Genomic DNA, 12,336 nt, shown 5'->3' on the forward strand with positions numbered 1-12,336 from the left:
AGTCTTCAAATGGCAGGCCCTACAATATGCAACTTAAGGCAGTTTGTGTGTCTATCTCTGCATTTAAAGAACGTTTCTGCTTGTTTTACAACAGTTTCATGTGCTGATCCAATGTATGTGTCCAAAGTATGTTCATTTTAAACAGATTATTCATTTAAATTATTATTTATTTTAATAAATAATAATAATAAGTGTGTTTTTAAACCCGACCAATTTCCATAGACAAAAACACACAAAATACCATGGTTTAAATCATTGTGGTTAGTTACAATGTTCACTAAATTGCTTTTAATATATCTTTTTTTTTTTAACACTCGCTTATGGTTAAAAAAAAAGGTTAAATATTGCAAATGAAAATCTTTTTTTTTTATGCTGCACTTTTTAATTTTGTAATGTAAAAATTATTTCCCTATAGAATTTACAATTATTACTTAAATGTTTAGACAATGTACTTATTATAAAATACACTGTCTTTTCATATTACCCACAATTTTAATACCACTACATCCCTAATCCAAAAAGCAGGTGATCCAAGCAATTTAGAGAGTTCAATTTCATTTCCATGCAAGAAAACACCTATGCTAATTAATGTCATGTGTGCAACCACTAAATTTCCTCCACCCAGTCATAGTCATGAAGTGTACAGTGAGAAGAAATCAGAGCCTTATATAGCCACATGCAAAATGTATGTGTTATTGATGTTGTCATTCTAACATCACCGAGCCTTTAACATTAGTGAAGTGCGCAATAAACACACTCAATGCACGAAGGATCAGCACATCGGGGTACTTATAAACAGCAAATACAAACAAAGATAACAGCAAACAGAAATTTAAATTTCAGTGTGGCATTACCTCATCGTTACGTCATGATAAAAGGCGAAAAATTAGGCCAGACACGCTGTCTATTAAAAATCCCTTGGTGTTGTAAGTATTGACGCCTTTCGTGCATTAATAAAGCGCATCAGAAATGTAGATCTGCCTCATGTAAATAGCGAGTAGCCACCCGCGTCCTTGTAAGACCGGGCAATGCTATCGATGGCATCTTTTGCCACAAAAGCATGCATTGTGGCAGGTATGCATCGTGAGAGAAAAAGACACAGAAGCTCAGGCAGCATCAATTGCCTGCACCATATTATGAATGACTGACGACTCGTCATTTAAACACTCGGTGTTTTACAGAGATATACGAGATATCCAAAGCACCACTTAATCAAAACGACTGTCATTCATAAACAAGCTAATAAAAGACACCATATGGAGGGGCAGATTGATGTGATGATGCAAACGTGTCGACGGCGTCTTTCTCTAATGACAGATTACCATGCATTTCAACGCGAAATGCAGCTCGAGACATGTTCATGCCAACCCAGCTGTGCACACATCTGTGAAGAATGGTGGATTTTGGAAGATGGTCTATACTATAGGACAAGGTCAGTATCACCGACTGAGCTGCATTAGCAAATGTTTGATCATCTCCTACCTCTCCGGCGTGCGTTACGGCACTGAGATCCGCTCCTTTGCTTCCTTTATTGTGTCTGGCGGCACTCGGTTATCTTCCATTCAAGTCGCAGCACGCGAGCTGACCTCTTTGTGTGTGTGTGTGTGTGTGTGTGTGAGAGAGAGAGAGAGAGTGTGTGGATGTGTGTTGCTGATGCTGCGAGTGCTCGCCCTCCTCCTCGCGACAGTTCCGTACGCATTGAGTGCGCGCGCGGAGGCGCTGCTTCTCTCACAGCTGCACGTGAAACACGAGGGTGTGGCAGTCAGAGGCCGTGCTTTCACACAATAAAAACAGACGATTCCCTAACATTTCACTTTCTAAATATACACCCTTTTAATTTGATGAATGCTCAAGCCTCTAAGTGCAGGTCACAGTCTAAAATAATTACAGACTGAAAGACTGATTTTTTGCTAATTAAAAAGATTTGACACATTTATTTAAATAAAACACATTCTCACGAGGTCATTTTAAACACAGGCCTGTCTTAGCCTGTTCACATCAAAAAAAGATATTATTTAGTATAAAGTTGTAACAGCAACGCACAATATAGTCTACTGTTCTATATCAGAAGTGATTTCTTCTGTATCATTTTATATGTTGTGTAGACTTTCCAGTTTCCAATTGAAAAAACACACATGGCCCTTGAGATGAGGTTCTTATTGAGAAATGACCACATGATCAGCTGAATTAAATAATCAGTTATTATAATGCAACTATTAATATTATACAAGCATGTATAGAAAGCATTTTAATGTCTTAAACATAAGTGTGTTTGACCTAACATATCTATAGTCTAAAATATCTGTGATATATAGTCACAGTATATCACAGTAGCAAACACTAAACTGTCAGTTGTATAAAATCTGTTCTCAGATGTAACAAAAGTATTCTGAAGTAGCAACTTATAAAAAGCTGTATTAAGTCCCAAGATAAATAAAAATAGTAACAACAATATAATAATTTACTTTTTTTTTTATAAATGCATAACACTGTTTGTGTGTACACACATTACATAAACTAAGTAACAAATAGTTAACCCCCAAACCTGCGTTTAAACCTAAACTTAACATATCCTTATGTTTCTTCTTAAGTAACATTGTAAGTACATGCTATAAGTACAGTAATTTAAAGTGCGTTCTACAAATTTGTTAGTTCTGTCTCTCTGAAGTCCACTAAAGAGCACAAAAATAATTGAAGTATTGGAATGATGCACAATACAAAACAAGCTGTTTTGGTCGGATGATGCTGCAATCATTGCACTGCATTATATGTTTTGATCATAAAACCAAGCATTTCAACATTGTCTTACTGAGACATTGTTACGGTTTCTGTAAACTTTATTGTCCCCTTTTGGGGTAACTTGTTTTGCAGGTTAAATAGATTTACACAATTCACAACACACACCAGCATATAACAACAAAAATACTGCAGTGACTACCTCTTCCCATTAAAGTACAGAAAATATTATAAAATTTTAATATATTTAAAAATAGAATATTGTAATATTGATATTATAATATTATATTTTAATATTATAATAATATAATATCAATATATTGATTCATTCATTTTCCTTTGGCTTAGTTCCTTTATTCATGAGGGGTCACCACAGCAGAATGAACTGCCAACTTATCCAGCATATGTTTTAGACAGTGGATGCCCTTCCAGCCACAACACAGTACTGGGAAACATCCCCACATTTATTCACACTCATACGCTATTTGGCAAATTTAGTTCATTCAATTCATCTCTAGACCATTTCAATGTCTTTGGCCCATGAAATTTTCCTGCTGGTTAGCAAATTATTTCCGAACTGTAAAAGGCAATTTAATCATAATGTAATGTTAAAACAGCTATCATAACATAATTTATCAATATGTGGCTCTTTTTGGGTTCTCGGAAGCTCTATAAATTAAAAATGTAAAACAGGAAATAAATTGGGGCCATTGTTTTTGTTTACATTCCTCAAAATTGTCTATTTGGACTGTGGGGAAAACCGGAGCACCAGGAGGAAACCTAAGCTAACATGGGGAGAACATGCAAACTCCACACAGAGTTGCCAACTGACCCAGTCGGGACTCGAACCAGCAACTTTCTGGCTATAAGGCGACAGTGCTAACTACTGGGCCACCATGTAGCCTCATCATATATTATGTATTGATAATATTGTTGGAAGATGATAGAGTGATTGTAACAGATATTTATATGCAATTATTTATGTAATCTGTAAACATAAACATGTATGATAAACAAATGCATGAAAGTATATATTTGCTCAGTTTGTGCTCCTGAATAAAATGTGTGTTTTTCCTCCAATAGTTTGCTAAAAAGGCAATCGTGCTAAATGGGCAAAGCACCTGATTTATTAAAAATGATGCAAAGCACATAAGAGGATTGAGTTTTTGTCTAAAGGTTCAATACACTGTTCCCATGGGGAAAGGTCTGACTTTACATGTTCAATTATAGTTGCACTGAATTTACATGAGTAAAAGCAGTTGTGATCACTTTTTTTATACCGTTTACTACTCAACGTCCACTAAATGTCGCTGTTTCTCAGGTTCCAGTTTGACGGCACTTGAGCAGGACTGAGGTCTTTTCTTTCTCCTCGGCGCCATTTTCAAACAGTGTTACCGCCACCGGAAGACCATTCACCGCGGGGAGGGGAGGAAATCTGCAGCACACACTGATGATTAGCTAACCGAAAAAAACATTTTACACAATGAAAACGCCGAGAAGTGTTATCCAAACAACGAACAGCAACTGAGGTGGACTGTTTTGCTGTCTGCTTATTGTGCTTAATGCTTTATTTTCGTGTGGTGGAGAAGCTGCGTATGTCAGAGCTGCAGAATGAAGACTAAAGCACTGATAACAAATTGACAGCGCACTTAAACAACTACAAACATCGGTGTAAGTACGCTTTATGAAAACGGGGCATTTCTGTATGTGTCGTAGTTAATGTTAAATAATTTGCTGTAGTTTTGTGGTCGCGTTTTCAAACGTAGTGAGCTAACGTAACGTTACCTTAGTTAACTTACAGAATGTTGCCAATGCGTCCAAAAGTGCTGTCTGATTTGGCAGCGCATAGGTTTCAATACACGGCAAACGATGAAAGTATAAGATAAGAAGATGTAAAAGGTCTTTGTTAAATCTGTTGTTGACATGTGAATCACTTTGCTTGTAGAGCGGAGCGCGTATTTGTGTTGAATGACCATGACGACCAACGCAGAGCGGAAGTTCATCAATCTGCGGAAGCGCTTGGATCAGCTGGGCTACAGGCAGCCGCTGGCCATCGAGAGTCTGCCACTGGTGGAGAAACTCTTCAGGTGAACAAGAGCTCAACTACACACGACTAAAGAGGCTTATCTTTTGGGTCACATCAAGTAGACACAGATCACCCATACATACATATGATTATTTGTATATAATTTTACAGATTATTTCTAAATAGTTCATGAAATGTGGTATACATCAAAATAACTTTTTAAAGTTTTTGAGGAGTTAACTCAAAACTCTTTGATACTTAAATCTATCAGCGTTTACCAACATGTCATTCTAAACCCATAAGATATTCATGTATCTTTAGAGCACAAATCAAAGCACTTTTTATTAAAATCAATCATTTTCATTCTTGCAAGTCACATAGCATTTTCAAGTGATTTAAGTCTTCTGATAAGACATGATCGCTTGACATTTACAAAACTGATTTCAATAAAATTGTCTTCACTTGTTTTTCAAAAATGTTTAAAATTCTCATTTGTTTGGAATGACATGAGGGTGATTAAACAATAAAAGCACTAGTCTGGGGTAACAAATCAAATAAATGCTGATTAAAATATAATAATACAGTTGAAACCAGAAGTTTGCATAAACTGTATAAAAAGGCACATAACCATTTTTAAAAGTCAGATGTTAATGTGTGACTAAACCTTTTCTCTTTTCTCTAGGATTATCAAATTAGTTTCTGTTATGCTTAATAGCAGAATAATGAGAGAGATGTTTTTAAAGAAATTGTTATAACTTCTCTTGAAAGTCAAGTTTACATACAATAAGATTATTATGCCTCTGACAAAGCTCAAATGATGTTGTCAAGGTTTTGGAAGTTTCTGCTTGGCTAATTGACTACATTTGAGTTAACTGGAGGCACAACATTAGAATAGTATTTTAGGAAAACCTCAAACACACTGCTTCCTTTTGTGACAACATGGGAAAATCAACAAGCCAGAATCAAAAAAAAACACTGGGAAAAAGAATAATTTTTGGAGACATGTCCTGCTGTCTAATGGAACTAATATTGAACTGTTTGGCCATAATGACCAGTGTTACATTTGGAGGACAAAGGGGAAAGCTTACAAGCTTAGGAACACCATCCCAACTGTGAAGTATGGGGGTGGCAGCATCATATTGTGGGAGGGACTGGCCCACTTCACAGCATAGATGGCATCATAAAGTTTGAACATTATGTAGAAATACTGAAGCAACATCTCAAGACATCAGCCAGGAAATTAAAACTTGGCCACAAATGGGTCTTCCAAACAGACCATGACCCTAAGCATACTGCCACATTAGCTAAAATTTGCTTTAAGGACAACAGAGTGAATGTTTTAGAGAGGCCATCACAAAGCCCTAAGCTCAAACTAAAAAATGTGTGGGCAGAGTTGAAAAAGCTTGTGCAAGCAAGACAAATCAACCTACAAACCTGACTCAGTTACACCAATTCTGTCTGGAGAAATGGGCCAAAATTTCTTCAAACTATTGTAAGAAGCTTGTGGAAGGATACACATAACATTTGACCAAAGTTATACAGTTTAAAAGCAAAGCTAAAAAACTACCAAGGAAATGTATGTAAATGTTTGACTGTATAGAAATTAATAAAAAAACTTAATAATAATAATAATAATAAACATTATTACTCTCATTATTCTGGCATTTAGAAAATGTAACTCATTTAGATAATCCTAAAGGGAAAAAAAAGGTTATGTTCCTTTCTTAGAGTGTATGTAAACTTCTGGTTTCAACTGTATTTACTGTATTATGTGCAACATGATATGTTAAAAGCATAATCAGTCAGTTTTGATTTGTATCTCAGTGACCTGATCCACACCACAGAGAGTCTCAGGAATGCCAAGCTTGCTGCAGGTAAGACAGAAAAGGAGAGCCGCAATGTGGATGCTATTCTGGAGCCATATAAAGCAGAAAATGCCCGGCTAGTCAAAGAAAACAACGAGATGCACCTTGGGCTTTTGAAACTGAGAGAAGAGAAGGATCGGATCAGCAGGGGTGCGGGTCAAATTTAATCCCTCAAACACAGTTGCAGACAGATTTTAAACCAAAGGGAACGGTTATAATGTTCACTATTTTCTATTAACAGAGTTAAAGGCGTACATCAGGAAACTGGACCATGAAACATCCGATCTGAAATTCCTTAATAATCAGTATGTGCAGAAAGTTCGGTCCCTTGAGAAGGACAGCAATGCCAAGACAGAGCGCATCCTACAGCTGCAGGAGAAGAACATGCAAGCTGTTGTGCAGACACCAGGTTAGTTGATGCATATATCTTCGTACATCCACACATATTGTTGACCTTTATATGTTTGTTACTGTTGGAATATTTTATGGTCATTGACTAATTTAAATAGGAGGAAAGAAGCGATCGATCCCATTTAGACGGCAAAGGATGCAGACAGATGAACTCCTCCCATCCTCTGGTGGCTATGTCCCTCCAGCTGTTGCTCAGCCAGATGATCCCTATATCGCTGACCTTCTTCAGGTGGCTGATGACAGGTGTGGGAGGACACAGCTAATCATGATAAATCAATTGCTTTATATTCAATGCATTTGTTGTTAAAGGAAAGAAAAACATGTTTAAATTTTTATTAAATAAACATTTTAATTAGTGTTTATAAGTTGGCTTTTATTTTAGCAGACATAATTCTAAAATCATCATTAGCATGAAATCTATCTAGAAAAATGTACAATAAGAAGCATTAATTTAACTAAGCATTTCTTTATTCATTCAATTCAATTCAATTCAGCTTTATTTGTATAGCGCTTTTACAATGTAGATTGTGTCATCATACTGTAGAAATCGCATGAGCTAACACATTCATTTTAACAGCTCCACTTTAAGTGGGTTAAAATACAAACAAAATGTAGTAATGTAAATTATATTTACTAAAAATCTTTTCAAGTTTTTATATTAATAATAAAATACATGTTTAGGATACAGGAGCTTCAAAAAGAAGTGGCACAGCTCAAGCTCGACCTTGAGAGAGCACAGGGAGGAATCAAACATCTCAACAAACAGGTGAGAGTGTGTGCTTTAATTTGAATACTACATAAATGCTGAGTACTTATTATGTAGTGCTCTTAATATTTCAATGAGCAAATTGTTTTTTATTTGAGAATAGTTATTGAGATGAACATGCAACTAAATGTAATTCTTACACTTGTTTAATCCCCAAGTAATCATATAAATTAGAACTTTCAAATGTGCTATTGAAAATAGTAACGCCAAGTCTGTTATTGTTTTAACAGTTCTAATACATTTATTCATGCACTCTTTAAAAATTTGCTCATGCTCTGCACAGGTGGAAGAGCGAGATAAAGAAATTGAACGTCTGAATCGAGCTCTGGATGGTGGCCGGCCTCATGATGTCATCTCCTTGGAGGCTCAAAACATCAGCAATGAAAAGCTTATTGCTCACTTGAACCTGCAGGTAAACTGGATATTTCTTTTAGAATTGCATGGATTTATATCTCAGAGGTCTGATTAAAACCTTCAGACAAAGTACATTTAAGAATTCAGACTCATGTCCTTCACTTCTATCTTTCTGCAGTTAAATGTTAACCCTGTCTGTCTGATAATAAATTATTTCCTCTTTCAGATAGAGTATCTGCAGGAGACCAACAGATCCCTGGAGCAGAGAGTCGACAGCCTGCAGCAAAAGAAGAAGACCGTGTCCAGTGAGGTGGCTGACCTGAGCGCTAGAAATCAGGAGTTGTGTCAGGAGCTTACTCAGATAGACCAGCTCGCCCAGCAGCTGGAGAAAGACAAGGAGATGGTGCTTCAGACTGCTGACATGGAGCTGCAAGAAGCCAAGGTGATTGCTGGACTGTCTATAATAACCAGTTGTGGGAATTAAATAAGTTAATGCTGGTTCAAACTATGATTATGTAATTTTTTGACCTCTAAATTTTTGTTCATTCTTAAACAAGAAACGTGTACAAGTTGTTTTAGCTTTGGCAACCTTTGCAGAAACATCATAAAGGCAGAATTATTGCTGGCTGCCATTAACATTTTCTCCATTTGCAGAATTTTAACTAGCAGCACTGGTACCATTGTCTCTCTTTTTTTGCCCATGTTTGAAAGCTGTGCACAGAAGAGTTTCTGTGGTCCTATTGGTGAGCACCACAGATGTGATGGACATTTATCAAAACATTTTGTCCATTCAACACTTGTTTTTACAAATCATTGTAAATTGAAATTAAACAGTTAAATTTGGTTTTGTATAATAGTATATGTTTTTGTAGTTTTATAAAATCAGCATTGGTGTCTTAAGTAATTTAAATTAGTCTAAATAAATATTTTTTATTGTTTTAAATATTTGTTTTATTTGCTTAAAATAGTTTAGGGCACTCGTGGAGGTATTATGTTTTCTATGATAAATTTAAAATACAGTGCTTTCATTATTAATATGATACTTATGTTAATTAATAATTATAACATTATTATTTAGTCTGAATATTTTGTCTAGAAACTTAATTTAATATTTTTAGCTATGTGTAATAATGCTTGATTTGTCTCTAGAAAGCAATTCAGCGTCAGCAGCGGGAGCTTGAGGGCCAGGAGGAGGTCATCTCTACATTAAGACGAGTATGTGCATGAGTCCACACACGGCAGCATGTCAAATGTACTGTTAAATTACCATCTGTTTCTGAACAGCACATTTGTCCTGTCTTGCCTGACATGACATAAATGGTTTAATATAGCTCCTCCAGGACATAAAACAGTATATAAAAATAAACAAAAGCTTTAAATGTACTTTTAAATAGTTGTTTTACCATATTTGTGTAAAGATTAAATATAAGAAAGTTCTTCCATTAGTCTTAAAAGTGGTAAGAAGGATATGACATTTTTTATAGTTTTGCTGTTGAATGATCCTAGTATAGTTTCCCAGAGATGAGTTGCAGCTGGAAGGGTATCCACTGCATAAAAACATATGCTGGACAAGTAGGCGGTTCATTCCGCTGTGGCAACCCCAGATTAATAAAGGGACTAAGCTGAAAAGAAAATGAATAAATGAATGAATTATCCTAGTGTAAACAAAGAAGACTATCATTGTTTTTCTGAAAATAAGCTTAGTTATAAATGACAAGTACAACATGGTGTTATAATTTACATTAGAAACTTTTTTTCCTTTTGAAATATTCAATAATCAATAGTAATAAACTGTTTATTAATTGATTAATAAAAGAATCACTTATTTGCACCACATTGCGCTTACATAAACTCTAATTTGTATTACACCAATCCATGACCTCTCTGGTCACATGTCCAAAAAAAAAAATTGTTGGCTTCTGCAGGCAAAGTTATCCACATGCATATTTCTTTGTTAAAGTCTATTAGACTCAGTTATTTAAAAGCTCACTATGACTTGTCGCAGGATATGGCAGATGGAGATCATGTAAAAGATCAACTGAGGAATCAGCTACTTGATCTTCAAGATCAAAACAACAAGATGGAGGGACTGATTCACTTTCTGGAAGAAGATAAAAAAAGACTTCAAGACAAAATAGAAGCAATGATGCAGGAAGGTGAGACATTGCACTTCTTTTTATGTTTTAATTGTGATTGAAAAGATTTGAATTTGTTTATGATTTGTTGTTCTTTTTAATTTTAGTCCTGTGTTTGTTTCAGACAAGGAGATGGTTTTAGAATTGGAGAGAATGCGGGCGAGGCATGGCATGTGTGGCAAGGATCACTCTCCATCGCGTCTGGATGCCTTTGTTAAGAGTTTAGAGGAGGAAAGGAATTATTACAAAGAGGAGGTGGAGCGATACCGTCTGGTTAGGGGCAGGACAGACAGAAGCCCCACTACTGTAGGCCGAGGGAGGAGCCCCAGAGGAAGAGGCAGCTGGCATGGAAAGGTGAAAGAGGCACTTATGTCTATAACTACTTGGGTGAGACATGGTTTAAGCAGAGCCTGAAAGTCACAGTTTAAGTTAAAATGTGCACTCATAATTCAGAGTTCTCATTGTAATCCTTGACCTAACTACGTGTTTATGTAATATAGCCAATTATTACAGAAAGTATCAAAGTATTATGAATCTCAAAATCGATACATTAAAATATTACAGACAGTTGTGCTAGGAAACAACGAAATGAGTATTTTGTTTTTCTAGAGAGATGGAGATGCAGAGCTCTCGCGAGTAGTGAAAGAGAGGGATGAGCTGCAGTCAGTGCTGCTGGGCTTTGAAAAGCACATGGAGGACATCCAGACCAGAGTTAAACTACTGACTGCAGAGAGAGACCAGCTCAGCTCTCAGTGCCAGCAGGTAACTCTCCACCTGTTTTCTTCTGTTTGGTGTCTGAAAACGCAATGGCCGAAAATACTTCATGCTCCCATCCATTTGTGTTTAAAAGGATAAATCGCACAAAAATGTTTTCCCTCTTGCTGTTCCAAATGTATCATTTTCAGATCCATAAACAAAATGAATACAAATTTATTTAGAAAAATAGTCCATCTCTGTGAGCCATCATATGACTGCCAATAGTGATCCACTTGACCATATTGAAAAAAATATATATTTGAAGTGAAACAATTGCTGAGTGGTCATATTTTTAAACTTTTTTAACTAGTACAAACCATAACAAATACCATCAACAGTGGTGCTGCAGACTGCCATTGTTTTTGTGAACTTTATAAAGCTTTTAAATATTTCTGATGTCTGGGTGCTCATGCTTCATAAAAGTACTTGAATTTCAGACATAAATTAAAGGCCTGGAAAGTACCTAAAAACAAACATAGGTCCTTGAAAGTGATTAAATTTGAAAGTTTATGGTTTCATTTCAACAATTGTTCTGTGCTGCTTTCAAAAACTTATAAATTCTTAATTTGAAAGCCTTAAATATAAATCTTATATAGGAACTGTGACAAATAATACATTTTATCAATTTCTTAGAAATTGGATTTGAATATGACCACTATTGAGTTCATAAATTGTGTTAAAGCTCTTTGAACATGACTGTTAAAACTACGAAACGTTAAATCTATGTAAAAGTCTACATTTTCGAAAAATGACACAGTCAAAACATTGTTACTGACATTTTAATGTAAATTTGAAATTTAAGTGAAATGTTAAGTACAATAAGCACTTTTTTGGCACTACATATGCTGAGGTGAATTACAAGGTGCTTGATTTAAAATTATTAATGATTTTAATTCATTATGAATTGATGCAGCTTCATGCTATACATTTAAACTTTTGAATGAAAACTGTTAAGTTGTTTTTTGGGGTAAACTACAAAATGGGTTGCTGTCTGAATATTTGAGCATGTGTTTTAAATATAGGCTCAGGAGGAGCTGAGACGTGTCCAAAGAGAGCTTGAGTCTTCTGAACTCCAACGCAGGATCAGAGACGACAGGGAACAGACTGAAGCTGAACTCCAGAGAGTTACTGCTGAGAGAGATGCACTCAGAGACAGACTCAAGGTGTGTGTAGATGTTTGCAAATGAGCAAACATTTATAAATAGTTGCTAAGTGTGTGCAAGTAGTTTTCTGTAGTTGAGGTTGTGGGTTTGAAATTCTTCAAATCTCTTCTTAACTGTAGTGGAC

General features: G+C 35.7%; 2 protein-coding genes across 9 annotated transcripts in view; one reads left to right on the forward strand and one right to left on the reverse strand.

Annotated features, from left to right (window-relative positions):
* cracd (capping protein inhibiting regulator of actin dynamics) overlaps positions 1 to 1,713 on the reverse strand; it is a 41,422-nt gene extending 39,709 nt beyond the window's left edge. For 3 of the 5 annotated variants that reach the window (XM_087297794.1, XM_087297798.1, XM_087297797.1), the window contains exon 1: positions 1,483 to 1,706. The gene's annotated coding sequence lies outside the window, so the exon portion shown is untranslated. 5 annotated transcript variants of the gene reach the window in all.
* A 2,391-nt stretch (positions 1,714 to 4,104) lies between these two features.
* The window catches only part of cep135 (centrosomal protein 135), a 21,308-nt gene continuing 13,076 nt past the window's right edge, over positions 4,105 to 12,336 (forward strand). The window contains 13 exon segments of one of the 4 annotated variants that reach the window (NM_001199990.1): positions 4,105 to 4,260; positions 4,682 to 4,823; positions 6,587 to 6,777; positions 6,869 to 7,036; positions 7,137 to 7,281; positions 7,720 to 7,804; positions 8,088 to 8,216; positions 8,385 to 8,600; positions 9,308 to 9,373; positions 10,164 to 10,314; positions 10,418 to 10,647; positions 10,903 to 11,055; positions 12,072 to 12,212. In NM_001199990.1, coding sequence (NP_001186919.1) covers positions 4,705 to 4,823; positions 6,587 to 6,777; positions 6,869 to 7,036; positions 7,137 to 7,281; positions 7,720 to 7,804; positions 8,088 to 8,216; positions 8,385 to 8,600; positions 9,308 to 9,373; positions 10,164 to 10,314; positions 10,418 to 10,647; positions 10,903 to 11,055; positions 12,072 to 12,212 — 1,794 coding nt within the window. In that variant the 5' untranslated portion in view covers positions 4,105 to 4,260; positions 4,682 to 4,704. 4 annotated transcript variants of the gene reach the window in all.

This window comes from Danio rerio, chromosome 20 (genome assembly GCF_052040795.2).
Source record: "Danio rerio strain M-AB ecotype USA chromosome 20, GRCz13ab, whole genome shotgun sequence".
Classification (NCBI taxonomy): Eukaryota; Metazoa; Chordata; class Actinopteri; order Cypriniformes; family Danionidae; genus Danio; species Danio rerio.